We start from the raw sequence: 20,500 nt of genomic DNA, 5'->3' as shown, positions 1-20,500 counted from the left end.
GACCTGGTGATTTTGGGTTTTGAAACAAGTACGAGTATCTTAAGTTCATAGCCCTTTATGATATATTTCCTGAATACAAAAACAACTTAAATATTTTTTAATGCTGCACTTGTAATTATAGGTATTTAAAGATGGATATTTAGGCAATATTGTAATCAGATCCTAATAAAAACTGGTTGAGCTGAAAATGTGACATTTCTAGGATATGTTGATGAGTTACATTTTCAGGAGTTGAAGGGTTTGTTTATTAATTTAATAACTTAAGGAAATAATATACTTTTATTACGTATAATTTATGAAAATTAAATGTTTAAAATAGTTTTTCTTAACCAAATGAAAAAGAAATATCACTCACTACCCATGACTCATGTAAATGCTGTACAAATTTCACATTTATAGGCTATCTTCAACAATTATTTTCATTTTGGTCTATTTCAAAATTTCCTAAATATCATACTTTAAATACCTATAACTTCACATGAAAAAACAAAAATTTGTTTTGAATTTTTCTGCATTTAGAAAATTCATCTTAAAGGGCTATGAGTTTGACAGGTGAATTTTGCCACCTTCAGTAACTGATGTGCTCATAGACCGTATATAAAGCATCTTATCTTTGACGATTTCATCAATATTCATAGGCTTAGGTTTAATTGTGTTATAGCCTACTTGGTTTTATTTGCCTTTAGTGGATCTCTTGTAGCATAAAGGTATTTCAACCAAATTTTGATTTTTCGAAAACTTAATTGTAGGATTATGAATGACGGGCAGTTCCATCTTTCATAGGTTGTTGTTTCATTAACCTTCTTGAGATTAAACTTATCAAATACAAAGTCTACTCAATGTAATGTCTCATTGCATTAAACGTAAATTATAACGTATCTTCCTATCATTAGAAGAGGAGAATCAAAATATTTCAACATAAAGTAACAAGAGTTTGGGAGTAGGCTACCTCAGAATTTCTTTTCGTTTCAAGAGTTTTCATTTTAGCCGGAAAATCTACCGAACTTCTCACGGAACAACCAGTTTCCAGGAGTGAAGTCTGTGACAGCGTTAAGAGGAAGTTGAACTGGAACTGGGCCGAAATGCACATGGAACCAATACCTACGTAATCCCATCATATTTACTTCATTTGATCATCATTTTTACTGCCCCAAAATGACAGGGAGCGCCTGGTCAGGACAAAAAATGAAGAGCTTAAATGTAATATCAAAAAGACCATCTTTAAGCAAGACAGATTATTTGCTTGAAACTTACATAAATGAGTATCTACAGAGCTAGATAATGAAAATAAATATATCCTACTAAATAAAAATAGTACAAACTGAACTAGAGGTTAATATTCCTTTAATATAACATAGTAGTAAAGTAAATAGGCCCAGATATTGACCAAAATAAAGTGATTTTATTTCACTAGAGTTAAATAGTAATGCATACTAATTATATGATTATACACAGTGGAATGTTAGGTCTGTTCGGCCTAAATGGCCAGAATTTGTTGAGTTATATGATAAAACATACACGTAGGTGTTGTACAGGAACATAGCTTAGTTACATGTATGACTATGTACAAAATAGTAATTACAAAATTATAACGCAGGATAGTGTTGACGGATATGGATGTAATACCTTTGTGATGCATAAGTCTATAGTATTATGTTAGCATAAATTATCGTTCAGTGAAACAAAAACTCAGTACCGGTAACACTACTTTTCGGGATCTGCAATCTGGTCTCTTCTTCAGGTAATAACTAACCTAACACATAATTACAAACTAGGTTAAAATACGTTTCGTAGTGTTATTGATTTTTTTTTCACTGAATGATGCCAAATGTCCGGAAGAATTCTGTTCCCTCCACAACAATCCTTCCATCGTTGAACTTCAACAAAGAATTAACATAAACGTTACTCAACCTGTCCAGGTTATGGCTATATATATATTGCCATAAAGAGAACGAAATCAGTAAGAATTGGTTTACCAATTTATTTTCACACGATCGTGGATACGCATTTTAGCATTTTATATACGGGTTTCAATGTACACAATATTTTCTGGAACCTCGCAAAACCATACGCTACGGTTAGATATATAGCCTATTAGATGGATTAAATAGTTAAAATTTTATTTTAGCGATTAATGTTAATTCACTAATATCCATTCTTTGAGTATACCACCTTAGATCTCGCCTTTCTCACCCCTTTATTATTTATGAGGCTTGAGAGCTGGAATGTTAGTAATGATGACCACTTGGATACTTCGGTACTATGCGGATGCCACTATTTGTAACAGTTTTTGTTACCAGAGAGCTGCACAAACTTCATTATTAGAAAGAACAGACTTTATTTCACTTACTGTGAAAATTACCTGTCATTATGACGATCGGTTTTTTTGCCTCTCGAAAGGAAGCGATGTCGGCGAGGAGGCCACTTTGTCACTATCTATTATTTGTTATAAGGTTATTATTTTTATATTATTTGTATTATAAATATAAAAGTTAAAAGTAGACATTTACGAGCGCTCACTTGAACTGAGCTTGAATTTAGGTACCATCTCGAGGGATGTTTTTCTTTTTTTTCCTCCAGAAGTGCGGGGAGGAGCCACCAAAGCCCGCACTAATAGCCAGGAGCATTTCCAATCGGTGCTTTCCCGACCTCAGATCACGTGCCGTCATCCAACTTAATCTGATGTCGGAAAATTTCTAGCCGACATCGCTTTATTTTGGTAGACAGAGAACAAGAACCGATCGTCATAATGAAGTGTAGTTTTCACAGTGAGTAAAATAAAGTCTGTCCTTTCTAATATTGTAGTTATTTTAGGTCCCCGGTAAAAAATGTTTCCAAAAATACTCCGGATAGTATTAAAGTGCTTTTGTTTGTATTGGTATTCCCAGAAAAATAGTATGGGCACATATTCAAATAATAAGGGTAATATTTTAAATCAAACTATAAGCTGGTCAACTAGACATTGTATGCAATACGTTCTTGCAGACAGTAATTTAAACTAAAATGTGTCTATTAAAGAATTTTACAATATTATTAACGGGGCTGCCGAAGACGTAGTGCCATGTTTTAAAACGCGTAATTATAGTTTAATACTAAGAAGGTTAAATCCAGGTGGACAGACAACTGTTAACAGATGACAGCTCAAAGAAGACTAGATTTTAAATTAAATTTTAAACAATAGTTTATTTTAGAAAAGTTAGCATTACATACCCATTTCTACCAACAAACTTTGTGAAGAATTCATGAAGTAAACGGTACCATATTTTTCCTTGTTTTTTAGGTATTACACCTCCTATTATTAAACTTAAAAACAAAACTTTAACACGAATGACCTTAAAAAGGTAGTTTTATCTAAGAAGAAATAGGCCTACACTGCTGAATATGACAAAATAAGTTTAAGGAAGATTAAAAACCTGTTACGTTAATGACTACCGTCTAAGTTTTTCCGGTATAAACCGCATTCAAGCATTACTAACCAAGTCTTGAGACATTTTAATTGTTAACTATCTTTCCATGCTTTAAACGTGAAAAATTACGTTTAGTAGCAAGAACTGTCATGTGAGCCTGAGATCTTGTAGGCCACATTACAGTTTAGTGAAGGTTAATTGACAATTTCCTTAGTTTAGTTTCATAGTTATTAAGCTTTCATATCAAGTTTATTAGTACTTTTAGATCTATTTCACTACTTTTTGCATCTGGTATTAATGCCTCCTGCCATCGTGTCTGATCCGGATTGTTTGAGACAGCTATATTCACCGGTCAACTCACAAAAGGGCGTAAGTGACAAAATGGCGATTTTGAGTTAGAAACGTATTTTGGTCTTCCTTTAGTGTCTTTCCAAACTCTCAAACTGGCGTAAGCTAACTCCAAACCGTTTTTGAGATATAGTATAGAGTATAGTATAGTAGTATTACTGTTACTATTACTGATGGCTTCGTGCAATGTGAAACACTGGCAGTCCTTGTTACCTAGATTATATACTGTAAAATTGTATACTGCTAAGAATTCTCATTGGTTTTTGGGAGGTATATGACTTGCTGCAAATCACAAACTGCAGCAGTGCGTTCTCTGTTGTCCATTGCTAGTTTCTTTGATTCATCTTTCAGTTTTCTCACTTCTTCCTTTTCTGCAATATGCTGTTTATATTTAGTTTTAAGTTTCTCTTTAACAGAGTCATCACCTTCTTTATAAGTTAAACACAAACCACATTGATCTTTTTTGGACGATGAAAGCTCAAGTTCATTATATGTAACACTTCACTGTAAACTTTAATACTAGCCACTATATTTCCTTCATTCTCTTTACAAAGAACCCTGTACATTTTACTCAAACTCAGTTCTTCGTGTAAGTATTCTTTATTACTGTCTGCTCTAACATAGTGTGACTCTACTCTATCAAACTTGTTAATATGGTCAACAATTTTTTGTCTTTTCTGGTGGTCCAGATCTTATACTACGGAATAGCGGCCTCTTCTCTTTTCGGGTTCTATCACCCCAGTTGGCTACAACTTTTCAAGAGTAGTTCTTACGGTATTTTCACTTATTGCCAAAGTATTAAAAAAAAAACTTTGCACACATTTTCTGCCTTCCCTTGCAGTGGCAAATAGTAAAGGAAAGTGTTGGTTCTTCTTAGCACATCATTTTTTGTCATCTTTCTTTTCTTCTCTTCTATTTTTATAAGTCTTGCAACATATTCTCTTTACAATTGTAAATTTTGCGTACTGTAGTTAGCATTAAACAGTTCTAACCTTTGCTCTTCTGTAAATTCATGACACTTTTTATTTGACCGCTTACAAGCATTGCCATTACATTTTGGTTTAATAACTCTATGTGGCACTTAATTACAGGAGTGGTGTTGGATATAACCTTTTCCTGGATTCCTAAGTTCTTTATTAACTTTCTGTTTATTTTCACGCCTTTTTTTAGGCCTAGGCTCATCTCTTCGCGATACTTGCATAGCAAAGTCTTCAGGCGTTTCAGAGACAGGTATTTCTGGTACTATAACATTAGGCCTATCGAAATTATTATGATCATGGTTAGAACAAATGTCATTATTTATAAAATGAGTATAGCACAATAAAGATAGGCACTGTGTGCATGCTGCAAAAATTTCATCAACACAGTTTAAAGTCTCACAGTTTCCATTGTTACGTTAATTCTCATCACTTCGGCCTTTTTAGGCTTAGGCCTAGTTATTACCTTTTTATTAGGACATGAATTTAGGGCTTTGCTTTCTCTTTTAGCTGGTTTATCTTTATGAAAATTGTCATCATCACTGACAAAATAATGGTCATCATAAACACACTTTTCAGAGTTAAAATGGTCCTTACAAACAAGCATGCCACAGAAACAAGCTCTTTTGCCTTCTTTTTTACAACTTTTTAATTGGCACGTTTCAGAAAAATTAGGATCACTAAAAGTATCATCACCAAAAAATATACTTTCTTCGCTTTCAGAATCAGATAAAAATGTGTCAATCTCTTTAGAGGTTAAGTAGTGCTGTCTTACTTTCCTTTTTTGAGGGGTTTTCCGTGGTGACTTCTTTACGACCAGAACATCATTTTCCGAATCACTGTCTTCCATGTTAACCAATTAGCATACAATCAAGGGATCTTACTCTATATTGATGGCTATAGTATAGTATACCAATTCGTTGTGCGCTTTAGCACTTCATCCTCGCTAAGCTTCCCATTAAAAATTGCACTGTCCTTTCCATGTTCGATTGATGTGGACCCATTATCTTTGTAAACTTGCAAATAATCCTCTGTGAACCCATCGCGTCTCTTTCCTCAAAACCTCAATTTGTCCAAAACACACTCTGAAGGAAGGTATGATTGGCCAACCTGAACTTTTTAAATGTGATTTGGATCATCGTGTGTGAGCCAAAATTGTTACAATAGACGTATTTTTGTTCTGGCCACAACACCCGTCTGATACATTACCTCTTGATTATTGGTAAAGTCTGTATATTGACAAAGACGGGGATAATTTGCGGATGCGATTTCATTCGAACTGTTAGTAACTCCATTTTTTCCAAACTTCCAGAAATATATTTTATTTTGGCTAAGGATATTTTGAGCAAACTTTACACACAGTGAAGTTTTTATAATATAACAGGCGTGAATAATATGCTGCCTGGCTAGGAGCCTTGGGCAAGACAAGATTGTTGTAACAATCAACACAACAATTTTATCACACGCTTTTACCATGTCATAGAAGAAATTTGCTTTGAGTGTGTGGATTGTTAGTTCTGTCATGGTGGCTCTTGATCATTTGAAGCCCTTTTAATGTTTTCGTTTCATGTTATAAATGTCGAACAAGTATCAGTTAAAGGGGTACCAAAAGCTACATTAAAGTTCTTGTTAAAATGATATATCAAATAAGATTTGTATGCTGACAATTGCAGCAACTGTGCTGTTATAAATTATCCATAATTTTACAACATTTATATCATATGCGAGGTAAATACTACCTAATATAAAAATATTCAGGAGAATGGCAAACACGCGCTTAGTCCAAGCGTATAATATGAACAGATAAGATATAATTAACATATACGGATAAGTAGCAGAAGAATAGTAAGCCATGCATCTACCAATAAGACGTAAACAATTTTATTTTGCTCCACTTTGGTTAGATTGTGATACTCAAGAAGTCGAAGAAACAACAGAACCTACAATATTGCCAACTCCTCATGAAGCACATTATAAAATATGTATGTTGACATAATAGGGTTTCTTTAGTCCGTGGCTCCCACCTCATTTCAGATTTATTGAAATATCTGACGAGTTCGAGACAAGAAAAATATTTCTATCCTTATTTATTGCTTTCCATGGCATCCATCCTTAGAATCTTTCATGGCTAACATTACATTTGATAGATCTTTTCTACGAAATTGTTATGTTCATGTTAACAATTTATATAGGTTCAGAACAAATCAGACCTATTCAGAATGTTGCATATTGTATTGAATATGCAATACACAACTCATGTAACATCTAACAATATTTCTATGGAAGCAACCATATGGCATTGTACTTCGGGGCTTCATGACGCCTTCAAAGCCCTCTTTGTAAAAGTAAACCGTATAATATTCTTATCGTATTCTTATCTGAGTAAGTTCCACTGTTTCGTAATTCTGTTTTGAGTTTTAGGTTATAAACGTAATATTTTGTGTAAAACTACTGAAAATTGTAATCAAATATTATTCTATTGCTTCTTTATAGTAATATCAAATTGACTAGCCTATATGAAACTATTTTTTAAGGCACTTTTATTTGGTGTGCCAATTGGAATAACGTTTGTTGATGTTGTAGGTTATGTAGCTAGAGTAGATGGTGTTTCTATGCAACCAGCATTAAATCCAGCGTCTGGTACAGACTATGTATTTTTAAATCGTTGGGCTGTAAGATTTTATGATGTATCACGAGGTGATGTTGTAGCTCTTATATCTCCTAAAGATCCTGACCAAAAACTGATTAAGAGGGTAGTAGGACTTGAAGGTGATATTATCAATACACACAGTTATAAAACTCCTTTTGTTAGAGTGCCAGAAGGACATTGTTGGATAGAGGGTGATCACACTGGACATTCCATGGATTCAAACCTGTTTGGCCCTGTTTCACTAGGTCTTATCACAGCAAAAGCTACTGCCATTGTTTGGCCCCCAAGTAGGTGGCAGGAAGTGGAGTCATTCTTACCAGCATCAAGAGCACCCATACAAATGAGATTAGAAGAATAAACTTTTTATATTATTTTATGTAAAGCTGTATTCGGTAAAATGCGGTCAGTTTGTTTTGTTGATCATATTGAATTTGAGTTCTCTGGTTCAGTTAGCAAAAATGCTATAGCAATAGGTGATGTTGATAATGATGGAGAAATAGAACTAATTGTGGGTAACATGAATGGTGAAGTAGCTATTTACAAGCATGATAAATGTTGGCAAAAAATCAGTAATCTGGGAATGATAACAGCAATCGGTGTGGGAGATGTAATGAACTGTGGTAGTAACGCTCTTGTAATTGTTTGTGGAGATGGTTGGTGTCATATTTGTTTGTGCCTCCATCCAAAATTTGAAGACAGCGAAGAATCGGCTCACGTCAAATTGGAGCCAGTACACGTCCAGCGAATACCACCAAATACAAAGGTAGGCTATGATAGTTTTTAATTAACAATTACCTTAAATTGTAACATAATCCTGAAGAATTTGTAGCCTACATACTCACAGGTATTTCCTGATTAAAAAGAAGTCACCCATTCACATTACAATGTGGTTGTTATGGTTAGGCGAATTCATTGTAGAATGTGTTATTGTTTTTCACTCAACATAATAATTACTATCAGGAAAATTATGTGAGCCCGGCAGCACACAGTTAAAGTGAAAGCTATCGGCCCATGTGGCGTCAGTGCTCATACGCTGTCTCAAGTATTAAAAATTAGACCCTCTTTAGGTTTTTTATTTTATATCTGTACTATCTCAAAAATGCTTTTCAAGGGGCAGCCACAGTTTTCCCTGATGGCCGAAGAAATTACTGTCAGCAAGAAAAATTTTTAAAAAGACTTGTCAAAGGGACGAGTTAGTTATGACAACAACCTGATAGGAATGCCTTCAGCCGTCAGTGAAAACTGTGGCTACCCCACATGGATGGAAATGAAAAAAAAACATCCTTCGAGATAGTACAGATTAGTAAAAGGTACTTTGGTATTATCTGGAGGCCACTCTGTCCATATCTAATATTCTTTATTAGGCAATATAAGTATATAAATATATACATACGTATTATAAACAGAAAAAGTTAAAGTTAACATTTACAAACACTCACGTGATCTGAGCTTGAATTTTAGTACTATCTCAAGGGATGTTTTTCTTTTTTTGCCATAAGTGCAAGCTGGTGCCATAAATGTTAACTTTAAATTTGGTACTACTAGTAACATATTTATGATAACCTATATGCATTTTTTAATATTGTGTAGTAGATAGGGAAAGAGTGGTCGCTGCATAATACCAAAGTTGTACCTAGTAAAATATAAAAACTCTGTAGTGTTCATGAATCAATGTCATATGAATATGAATGTCAATCATGAATACTTGAGAGAGGTATAAATATCACAAGATAAAACGTAAGATAAGAGATAGTATTAATTAGCCACACAGATACATGTGTAAGCCAATGTCCTTGACCGACCCAAATTGATCAGTATGTTTCCCTGAAATTGATAACTATTTTTAATGAAAGCAAATTCAATATACAAAATTTCCAATAAATTTACCCCACCATAACAAACGCAGCATGCTTTGAAAGGGTGGCCTCCGTTTACTCAGAAAGTTCGTACATGTATATATTGAAGTTTCAATTTTAAATATGTATTTGAAAGGATAGTAGGAGTTCAGAAATTTGCCATTGTTATATGTTGCAAAAAGATGTAACACTACATTTCAAGGATTGAAATCTACCCTCAGGTGTAAGAACAGTCGTAAGACCAAAAAATGCGGCTACGGCATTCACCAAATTTTATAATAATCATAAGTGATACCTGATGAAAGGTATGAGGTCCAGACTGGAGAGAATGAACCAAGCGATGTCACTGCCCGGGAGCCAAATCACAATCAACACGTCACAACTGGCAATAATCTGTACAAGTATACTAGCTTTCTGGGCTTCAAAACGGCAAGTACTTTTGATATCTTAAAAAAAATTCTAAGAAGAATAGAAGGATAGAATAATAAATAGGTTTTACGTCCTGCTTATTATATGATCTGAAAAAATAATCTGTACCAGTCCGATTTCCCAGCTTTTAGTGTTTCTTTTTAATTCTTTGTGCAAAACCTGTCTTTATAGAAGCTTTTGTTGAGGGGTAGATCATTTCCCCAAGATACGTAAAGAGAAAGTGTCCCATTAAATTAATCTAAACATCTTAAATAAAAATAATTTTTGTAAGAATTATTGTGAACATATTTAAGATGTTTTTTTACCGTTTAAAGCTATTCATCACAAAATTGATGATGTAAAGGTTATAATACTTGAGGATGTGGATGGGGATGGCACCGTGGAGATGGTTGTTGGACTCACGGACCGTGTGGTTCGCTCGTACCGCTGGGTCCAGAACGCAACTGGTGGCCGGCTCGTCTGCCTCTACAAGTGGGAGTGTGCCAACCAGATCGGTGGACTGGCAATAAATCATGATCCTAATGGAGCTCCTAAACTACTGGTTGCCCAGCCAGGTGGCACCATCATGAAGATCAATCCAGAGATCATTCTTGGCTCGGAAGAGGGCGAAGAGCAGATAGAAAGGTTTTCATTCAATGTACCATAGACTAAAATATTTTATAATCAGAAAGAAGCAGACTATTTCTAGCCCTTGATTTAATGTTTATGACTATGTTTTTATCGTTAATTAATGTTCCAACAATCTTACAAGAAAATCCTAAAAATTTGAGAAAACAGGAATTATATGTTACTTATTTTCCTTTTTTTTAAATTATGTAGTATATGAAGTTTTATTTTCTTTAAACATTTGGAAACATGATCACTGTTATAGAAATTCACCTGTATTAAAATGTTGTGTTAAAATTTAAGTTTAATATTGCATTATTTGACATTGTATATTAACCTGTATCACACAGGAAATATAACTCTATGGTCCTGTATAAGTGGAAGCTCTGATTAATTGTTCAGCAACTGCTCTAATACAAAAAAAGTCAAAGATTTCCAAGCTGATTTTCATGTTGTGACCAGAATTTTGCTCACTGGCCATAAATTCATCCGTTTACTGCAGTGTTCTTTACCACGCTTTGTGATTTGCTACCATGCATATTTATGAATGTGGTATATTACCTACCATGTATTGTACTATACAATAGTTATTTCTCCTCGTTCTGTTTTGTGTGTATTGTGGTGACAGATATAGTTTTTGTACGATGTAATGGTACATTAATCTTCTCACAGTTGACCAAATTCCATGTTTCCTTCGCTCTTGCAATTGGGAGGCCACTAATGTGACCAAAACTTATCTTTCTCTCATGTGATTGTTCTCTCAGCTCGCCAGGCTACGCATGGTGCTCGGCTGTGTTCTGCATCACCACTCAGCTTTTTTGTAACCATGTATGTCACATTTACTCGGATTTAAATGGCTCTATATGACCTTCAGATCTTTAAAGATTGAGATTGAAATGAAATTCTCAAATAATTTATAAATTTGATTAGCTTTAAGGTTGAACATTTATTGATTGGTTTTAAACGAACCAAGCAAAATGTAATGCAAGTTATAGGTTGATCTGTTTTAAAAGTATTTTTACTAGAAAGACATGGTCATAAATCAATGACGACACAGAGAATAGCCATGATCACTGTTGTGGCCAGGCGATATGAGAGGGCGCTCATATAAATTTAATGCTGATCCAAAAGGGTTAAATAATATAAAATTACAGGACAAGCTACATACTTTGAATTTAAAATCCTTGAAATTAAATTAAATTTCATTTAACATCCAAAAATTGTATAACTTAATTGTTTAGTATCAAATTTTATTTAGAATATGGTTCATACAAATAGTATTTAAATATAAAATATTGTGGATCAAGGGTGGGTCCAGTATTGATTTTTGGGAGGGGCCACTTTGTTTTAAGTTAACCATTTTCTTAGTGTAATATGAGATTTTGCATTTTGATACAACAAAAAATAAAATATTTATAAAGAAGTTTACTCATACTCAAAGTTTAGTTCATTAATTTGAGTTTATTTAACCTTTCATGGTTACAATATGATTAATAATTCTTAAAAACTTTTTATTTCGGAGGGGGCCTAGGCACCTCCCCTGGATCCACCACTTTATAGGATATAACAATTCAAATGTTTCATCTTATTCAAATGCTCTGTGATATTCTCTTTGGTTATCTATTTACATTTTAAACCAATATGATTTCTGTCTTGTAATGAACTATCAATAAATTAATAGTTTATTTTAAACCAAGTCTCCGTCTTTATAAACAATATTAATTACTGTAATTGTTTGTACAACAGAAACGAGAACCCTCTGCTGTCGTCTGTCGAGTATCACCCGTTAATGGTGTCACGGATGCGTAATCCCAGCATTAGCACGGAGATAATCGCAGATGTTAGTGAGGGGCCTGAGAGCACCAAGGAGAAAGGCCTACCGTATGTTGTGGCTACACTGGATGGCACTCTAATGTTTGTTAAGAATGAGGAGATCATTTGGTAAGAATAAGAATCTAATTTAGTGTTTGTGCTACTGTTTAGACATGTCTTAAAATTTTTCCTTAGACTAAAATCCACTGCAAAAACAAGCTTAAAACGAACACCGTAATAATAATGGTAAAACAAGTTTTGAATCGATGGAAGAAACAGTGGCTGAGCAAGCGAAAAAACTCTGACATCCTGTTATAGTGTTTATTCGTAAATTGAATGTACTATTATTCATCATTGAAGAAGAGTTATGTTTGAATTCTGTTTAAGTATCGGCCACGATCTTCTCGGTCAGTGGTTAAAAATTAATTATGTAGGCATGGCCTTAAATTGCCATAAAACAAAAACAGTAATGTATAGCGATGGCTAACAACAACAACATTTGATGTTTCGCATTAGTTGTCACTCTGAAACTGATGCGCTGCACATCTGATGCTAAGAATCCACTAATGTCTAACTTCCACCAGCAACCGAACCGCCAAACCGATGTCTGGCGTCTGAATAATGTAGTGTGGTGGGGAAAGCTAGACATTAGTCACCATAGGCTTGTTGATACTGGAATCAAATGAATACTAGAGTTTCATGTTGTGTTATTAAACTGAGTTGTGACATGTGAGTGAAAGTGTCCAGTTTATGATTGTAATATTATTAGTCTACAATTTTTGTTCAGTTTTTAGTTTCTGAAGTGGTAAGTTATTATATTCACTGTAATGGATCAAAGGAAAGGCAGTCCTATTTGGATTTTTTTTACTATAATTACTTTAATAATAAAATTGCCAAGTGCAATCAATGTGGGCTGGATATATCATACTGTGGTACAATTTCAAACTTAAAGGCTCATATTTTGAAAAACATCCCAAATTTGATTTAAATTCAATTTCCAGTGGTACCGTCTGCATATTCTCTTGCAGATATTTGAAAACAGAATGTTGATCGTGATTATGCTTTGCAATCAACATTTAAATCTCTGCCAGATGTTGATAATACCAGAAAAATCTAGCTCAATTGACTTTCAGCCTAAAAGTCAATCATCAATCTAATCATTCGTACAAAAAAAAGATGAGTATCTCTCAAAAGAAAAACATCGAACAAAATTTATTAAAGCTATTTACCCAAGACTATCAACCTTTTCAATCGTTGATGTTAGTTTTAAAGCAAGCACTCAACCCATCTTATATGAATTGCCTAGTAGAAACGTTATTGCAAACAGCACTTACCTACAGCTTATGAAGCATGGAAAACTGACGTGCTGATGATTCTGGACCAGGACAAGCACAGTGTGCGGTTCCACTTGGAGGTTCGCCTGTGTCAACTTTCTGTGCTGGCTTGTACACCCTGAAAGTAGAGCTTCATCATTTTGCTTAAGAGTAAAATAACCCACTTACTCAATTCTGAATGTGTAGATTTTTGTGCAAGTCCTACCAAGTAGACCACCAGCTGTTTGCATTAAGCAAGTTGGATGTGATTGGTGATGGTAGAGATGAGATCATCGCTTGCTCCTGGAATGGGCAGACCTACATTCTGGACCAGGACAAGCACAGTGTGCGGTTCCACTTGGAGGAGCCTGTGTCAACTTTCTGTGCTGGCTTGTACACCCTGAAAGTGGAATTCATCATTTTGCTTAAGAGTAAAATAACCCACTTATTCAATTCTGAATGTGTAGATTTTTGTGCAGGTCCTATCAAGTAGACCACCAGCTGTTTGCATTAAGCAAGTTGGATGTGATTGGTGATGGTAGAGATGAGATCATCGCTTGCTCCTGGAATGGGCAGACCTACATTCTGGACCAGGACAAGCACAGTGTGCGGTTCCACTTGGAGGAGCCTGTGTCAACTTTCTGTGCTGGCTTGTACACCCTGAAATCGGGGGCTGCACCATCACCTTGCTTCATATACGTCACGTTCCACAACAAGGTGACGATCTTAGTTGTTAGTGATACTTATAATAATTTTCTGATTTCACAGGACCTGTATTGTGAAATTCCAGGTCTCAGTCTACAAAGAAAATTTTTATTGTGACAAGCGTTCTAAAATAATTCTCATTTTTGTTATTTTGAGCCCATTCATACATAACATTATACTCTTAAGAGTTTAGGAGAAGCAGTGTTAACTCTAAAGCACAAAATTTTAAAAACAAGTTTAATTTGAAAAATTGGCTATCTGCTTGTGAATTGTCCATAAATCAAATTAGTGCTTTTATCATAAAGAAAATGGCAGACACCTTCTTCCAACCTGCAGATAGGAAAAGCTGTAGCATTCAAGTAAGAATTATATATATAGCTAATAATAGGCTTTACTAGTCAAAACAGATGGTTTGCCAGAATTACTTGTGGAATTTTGTATATAGTTGACTTGAAACTCTAGTCAAGAACAGTTTACAACATCAAGGCAGGGTAGATTAATTTGATGATCTGTTGTTAGTGGCTAAACTTCGTATTCATATCATGGCGTGATAATGTGAGCATTAAATTTAATACTTAGTTGCCCAAAACAACCATAATTAAATTGGCACAAGATTCTACGTTAAGGGGAATTATCATATTAAATGTGGATTAGCTGATTTCCTTGCAGAAATTTGAGTCTGGAGACAGGCACTTTGGTCCAGTCAATATGAAATGTTTATCGGTTTAATTAAAACTTTTGAAAATGTCTCATGAAATTGGTCACATATCACATATGGCTGGAGTTCAATAGGTCATACTACAAGACCTTTGGTATGACATAACCTAGTGTCATCCATCAGATCAATTGGTAGGCGAGTTGTATGTACTTTAAGAATTGCTGTAGTAGGAAATTATTTCAGGCAGCCAGTGATCAGCCCTGTTGGACCTTGTTCTACCATCTTATCAATCCAGATAAACATCTGTTCTGAACAGCTCTATCCTTTCTATCTAGACTGAGTCCAAGCTACAGAAATATCATTCTGCATATTGACTCACTCCTGTTGTGTTCTGAATGGCATTTCCTACAAACATTTCAAATGTCTTGTTTTGGCCCAAATCGACTTGCTGGCTAAACGCCACCTCCCGTATAATTGGTCCGAATAGGCCCGCCATTCATAACTATGCAATATGTTAGTTCATTTCGACTAGTTGGTAGTTGCAGAATATTTCTCTTCTCTTGTTACATTTCTGCACATGGTTATTTGCTGTTATATTTTAGTATCGTCATAAACAGCGAGTTCAAGTCATAACATTAGTTTCAACGAATGAGACCATGAATTTAGACAATAAATTGGTCAATAAATATGCTGTTTTCAAATTATTTTACTTGCAATGCAACTTTAACATTCAAAATAAAAGTTACTTCACAAATGGAGATAAAAAAAACTAAAATTATTTTATTTACCACTTTAACAAATACCTTTAAAATGCATTGTGGTACTTTAGTCAGCATTAGTTTTCATCTAAAAATACATTTTTAGCTTAAAGGTAAAAGTACTTTAGTATTAAATAAAAAGTTACTGCTACATTTTTTGCTTGAGCAGTGGGATAAGTAAGGTCTTGTTACAGACCCATCACCACTACTTAATGTGTACGGGAGAGGGTTTAAGGTAACTGGATCAGAATTATAGTCCTACAGAAGAAAACCATTTTACAATGAAGATTATAGGAATTGTTATTGAAGTGCTGAGTGTAATTAATAATTGAATAATCATACCTTGCTCTACACGTGCTTGTGGTACCACTAGAATAACTAATCTCCACACAGGCCATATTGTTATTTATATTTTGGAGACATTCTTTTAAAATTTAGCTTTTTTACTGCAAAACTGGATGAGTTTTGTAATGCAACTCTCTTAGACTATTTATTTTTTTAAACTTTTTCCTCGTCATTTGTGTTTTTGGCTTTTTCATTATTGTGTCTGAACTCTGCAGTGTTCAAACCGTTTCATATGAAACATTTATGTAGGGAGAATATGAACTTAAGTCTATGGAATTCATGGTTTAAGAGATGTCTAAGAAATTAAGAATATATTTGAGGTTAGAATATTCAGATCTTAATGTTTCTCATTTAAATTTAAAATAGATTTAAATAAAGTGAAAGCATGCTGACAGAAATTAAACAACATTTAGTATATTATGTTCATTTACTGAATATTCATGTGTTTTCTAGAAAGATTATTTGGTACTTTGGTATTATCCAGAGGCCACTGTCCCTATCTACTATTTGTTATTACTCTATTAGGTAAATACATACATACGTATTATAATTAGGAAAAGTTAAAGTTAACATTTAAAAGCGCTCATATGATCTGAGCTTGAATTTAGATACTATCTTGAGGGATTTTTTTTTCATTTTATAACCAGAAATGCGGGATGGCGCCAAAGGCGCCACCGAAGCCCACAGAGATGGCCAGGAGCATTTCCGATCGATTCTTTCCCAACCTCAGATTGTACAACGTGGTTTGACGTCAGAAAATTTGGACAATCTGGGATGTGATCTGAGGTCGGGCAAGTACCAATCAGAAATGTCACTGCCCATTTAGTGTCAGCTTTATTAGTGTTAACCCGCACTTCTGGCGAAAAAGAAAAACATCCCTCGAGATAGTACCTAAATTCTAACACAGATCATGTGAGCACTCGTAAAGCTTAACTTTAACTTTGGACTATAAGTAACATATTTATGATAGCCTAATCTAAACCTACTTATATGCTTATAATAACAAGTAGTACGTGTGTGGGGACAGCGTGGCCTCCAGATAATACTAAAGTACTGATTATTCCTTCCTAAATACAAGTATCATAGACTCTATGTGCCATTTTACACTGCACCACCTAACGTTCTACTCATGATCATTAAAACATCTGCTTGATACAGAAAAGTAAAATAATATTTTATGCAGTTATGCCAAACCTTAAATATATGATGGATAAGATTTAGGAAGAATTCACAGTCTATTCAGTGATGGTCTCATCATAGCATGATTGTGGTACTGCTATTTCTGGCAGTTTACACTTTAAGCATGCTAATGGGTTAAAAATATTTATGATATTACACAATCTGAATTTGGTTATATGAAACTGTACAGCGTATATTTTCAATTTTTCATTTACAAATCCACATTTTATACAATAACAATATTAAGTTTATACTATTCCTAGAAAGTTTTATATTCAGTTCGATTTATGTTTTTCAGTCAATCCCTGAGTTGTAATTCGCTTACTTATCATCCAAAGCCAGGATTGTCTATTTTTCATATCAGTGGCCTTGGCCTATTAAGAATTTTAATTTAAACCTCAAATTGTATTTTGTGAAATGTTTTAGTTTTGTAATATAAGCCTAAAACTATTGTAGAAAATAATTTCTTAATTATCATGGTGTTATTTTATTAAACATATGGTCACGTTTTTCATATCTGTTGTGTCTATATTATACTTACATTCGTTTGTTTGTAAATACATGTTATAAGATTTAAAACATATTAACAAAATTGTGTCTGTTTAGCATTGTTAAAAAAAAAGAATAAATTAGTATGGAACATATCATTTAAAGGTAATTTATTTCTGATCTTTTTCAGGTTTTGGTGTACTACGACATACAAATTCCAAAGATGTTAACAACTAGTCTTTTAGCAAATGTTAAGTCAAATTTGGACAAGAAACAGCTGAAACAGTTATATAGATGGTACCTCTATGGTCAACCACAGGCAAGAAATCCTAAAGTTTCCGAATAGTGTTTTTTCTAGACATTTGTTAGTTCCAAATTTCTACAGTGTTTTGATTAATGTAATGTAAAGTATTAAAAATTATGCAACAACAATTTTGTGGAGTAGTCACTTTTATCTCCCACACTCAATTTTTTTCCCATAAACATGTTTAAATTTAAAAATTAATTTTGGTACAAACTTGTAACATTTACAACATCCATTTTACTGTACGAAATACACTGTCATAAGAAGAACAAACTATTAACATGTCTTAATAATACTATGGAACAGCTAAAATGTCTAACGTGGATAGAACAAAAGTAGTTTTCTGTTTATAAAGCAACGAGACAACAGTTTCTACGATTCATTTAACCCTTTGTTGACCGACGGTACTTGCAAGTACCAGTATTTTTTTCTCAATGAGTGAATGTTATTAATGGGTTTGTACGTTCAGCAGCCCATTGGTACTCACAAGTACCTTCTAAAGAGCAGGGAATTTTTGGTTTCCAGGCAATATATGTTCTGGCTAAACCTGACTGACAGTGAAACAAAGTGACTGGTGCATGTGTTTTGACCAGTACTTTAGCAACCCAATTTCTTTATCCATCCCAGGCCTTTATTTGTTTACTTTTCTCAGTTATTTTATGTTTTAGTGATTGATAATGTATTTATAATGATGTAAAAACGTTTCATTTCACAGTTTTGTTAATTGAACAGATTGTTATATGCAAAATAGTGAGTGGTACTCGTAAGTACCGTTGGGCTGTCCAACGCTCTTGTTGCTTACATTAATTTGAGGTTATGTTTGATAATATGTACTGTGCTAATGTTTATTGTGGTAATTGACAGTTTTTATGTGTTGTGTTATTTTACTGTAATGTTACTAGTAGACTATTAAAAACTAAAATACTAATAACGCAATGGCTGAATATTTGTTCAGTGACAGAGAAATAATTACTGTGTTGGAGGAACTTTGCCTTTGGACAATAATCAAGACACAGATCTGGAGTCGGATGATGAGGATGTTTCTGAGGTTTTAGAACGTGATGAACATCGTAAGGCTACTGGTAACTTATTTGACGACGTTTTTGAAGCAAATTTACAAAATTTGATTGAAGAAGGAAGTGTTGAAGAGGAATCAAATAATGATACTGTAATTTGCTTAGAAGAAGAAAGTAGTCCTAATGTTCAAGACATTGTTAACGTAAGTAATGATTGCCTTACAAATTCAATACCTAGTACTAGTGGGACCAATATGCGTTACTGTAAAAGCAAAAATTACCTTTACCAAACAGGAAGTGGAAAAAGGTAGTATGTAACAACTCAAATTCCTGAATTCCATTTAGATGAAGGAGTGGTAGAGGGTATTTTTGATGACTGCCAGACTCACACAGATTATTTTTTTTAATTCGTAATCAAGTGCTTTGAGAGGAGTTATCAGTCTAATTTATATGGTACACAAAAAGGAAAAACTCTGAACCTAAAAGAACACGAGGTCTTAAATTTTTTATTGGAATCAATATCATGATGGGCTACCATAAGTTGCCTAGTTGGAAGCATTACTGGAACGTGTCAGAGGATTTAGAAGTGAAAATTGTTCAGAGATCAATGTCACGAAACCATTTGATTTCATACTATCTTGTTTACATGTAAACGATAACCATCAAATCTCTGCAAATAACAAAGATAAATTATACAAACTGAAACCACTAATTGAGTCTTTGAATACAAAATTCAAGGAATCCTACCATGGAACATGACAACTGTCTATTGACGAATCAATGATTTTGTTCAAAGGGCGAAGTACTATGAAAGCAGTATAACCCACTAAAACCGATCAAACGAGGCTACAAGCTATGGTGTTTAGCTGACCAATTTGGTTATATAAAACAATTTAGCATTTACCAAGGGAAGAATGAAACTTGGGAAGCAAAATATGAGAATTGCAGTCTTGGTGAGCGAGTAGTATTAGCACTGACAGAGGACGAATGAGGAAAGTTCAAGAGTTGTTGTTTTTCGATAACTACTTCAACAGTTTACCATTGTTGGAAAAGTTGAAATCTGAGAAAACACTAGCCTGTGGGACTATACGCTCCAATAGAAAAGGACTGCCTGAAAACATCCTTGAGGATAAGAAGCTCAAAAGAGGAGACATGGACCATAGAACTTCATGTATAACTGAGCAGTTCTAGCAAGAGCCGTGACCGGCGCGAGAGGGGAAGTGGAGTAAGGCATAGAGGGGCGAGAGTGAGGGAAGCACTAAGCCGCCTGCCTGGCCTCGCCGAGCGGCGCCGACGTGCTCACAAGCAACCACTATTCACAGATACCACATTCTAACCGCCGTCATAACTACTTATTCCTTAATATTAATATTAGTAATTACATCATCTATGGCTTTAAACTATATATGACGAAATAATATTATCTAACCTATATAAAATCCTAGAACTATTTAAATAAAATAAAAAACTTACAGTTATTTAAATCAGGGGTTCTATTCCACTCAAGTCCACGTCATCCATTGTTCATCATCACTTTCTGGATGGCTGTCATCATTGTCATCTTCTGTGTCGGAATCTTCTCCCAAATTAATTATTATTTGTTCACTAATTTCGTCAATTTTCCGGTTTCTAATGCCAAGTAATCCAT

At 34.2% G+C, this 20,500-nt stretch overlaps 2 protein-coding genes across 2 annotated transcripts; both read left to right on the top strand.

Moving 5' to 3' along the window:
• Positions 1–7,087: 7,087 nt before the first annotated feature.
• On the top strand, positions 7,088–7,740 carry LOC124364522 (mitochondrial inner membrane protease subunit 2). Its single transcript, XM_046820072.1, has one exon. It carries the CDS (start codon positions 7,249–7,251, stop codon positions 7,738–7,740), a length of 492 nt encoding a protein of 163 aa, XP_046676028.1. The 5' UTR covers positions 7,088–7,248.
• A 39-nt stretch (positions 7,741–7,779) lies between these two features.
• Positions 7,780–17,964, top strand: LOC124364521 (KICSTOR complex protein ITFG2-like). Its single transcript, XM_046820071.1, has 5 exons — positions 7,780–8,145; positions 10,011–10,291; positions 12,020–12,214; positions 13,878–14,115; positions 17,723–17,964. Exons 1-5 carry the CDS (start codon positions 7,780–7,782, stop codon positions 17,876–17,878), a joined length of 1,236 nt encoding a protein of 411 aa, XP_046676027.1. The 3' UTR covers positions 17,879–17,964.
• Positions 17,965–20,500: the final 2,536 nt, after the last annotated feature.

Source organism: Homalodisca vitripennis, chromosome 6 (genome assembly GCF_021130785.1).
Source record: "Homalodisca vitripennis isolate AUS2020 chromosome 6, UT_GWSS_2.1, whole genome shotgun sequence".
Lineage (NCBI taxonomy): Eukaryota > Metazoa > Arthropoda > Insecta > Hemiptera > Cicadellidae > Homalodisca > Homalodisca vitripennis.
This window is presented reverse-complemented; position numbering and strand designations above follow the sequence as displayed.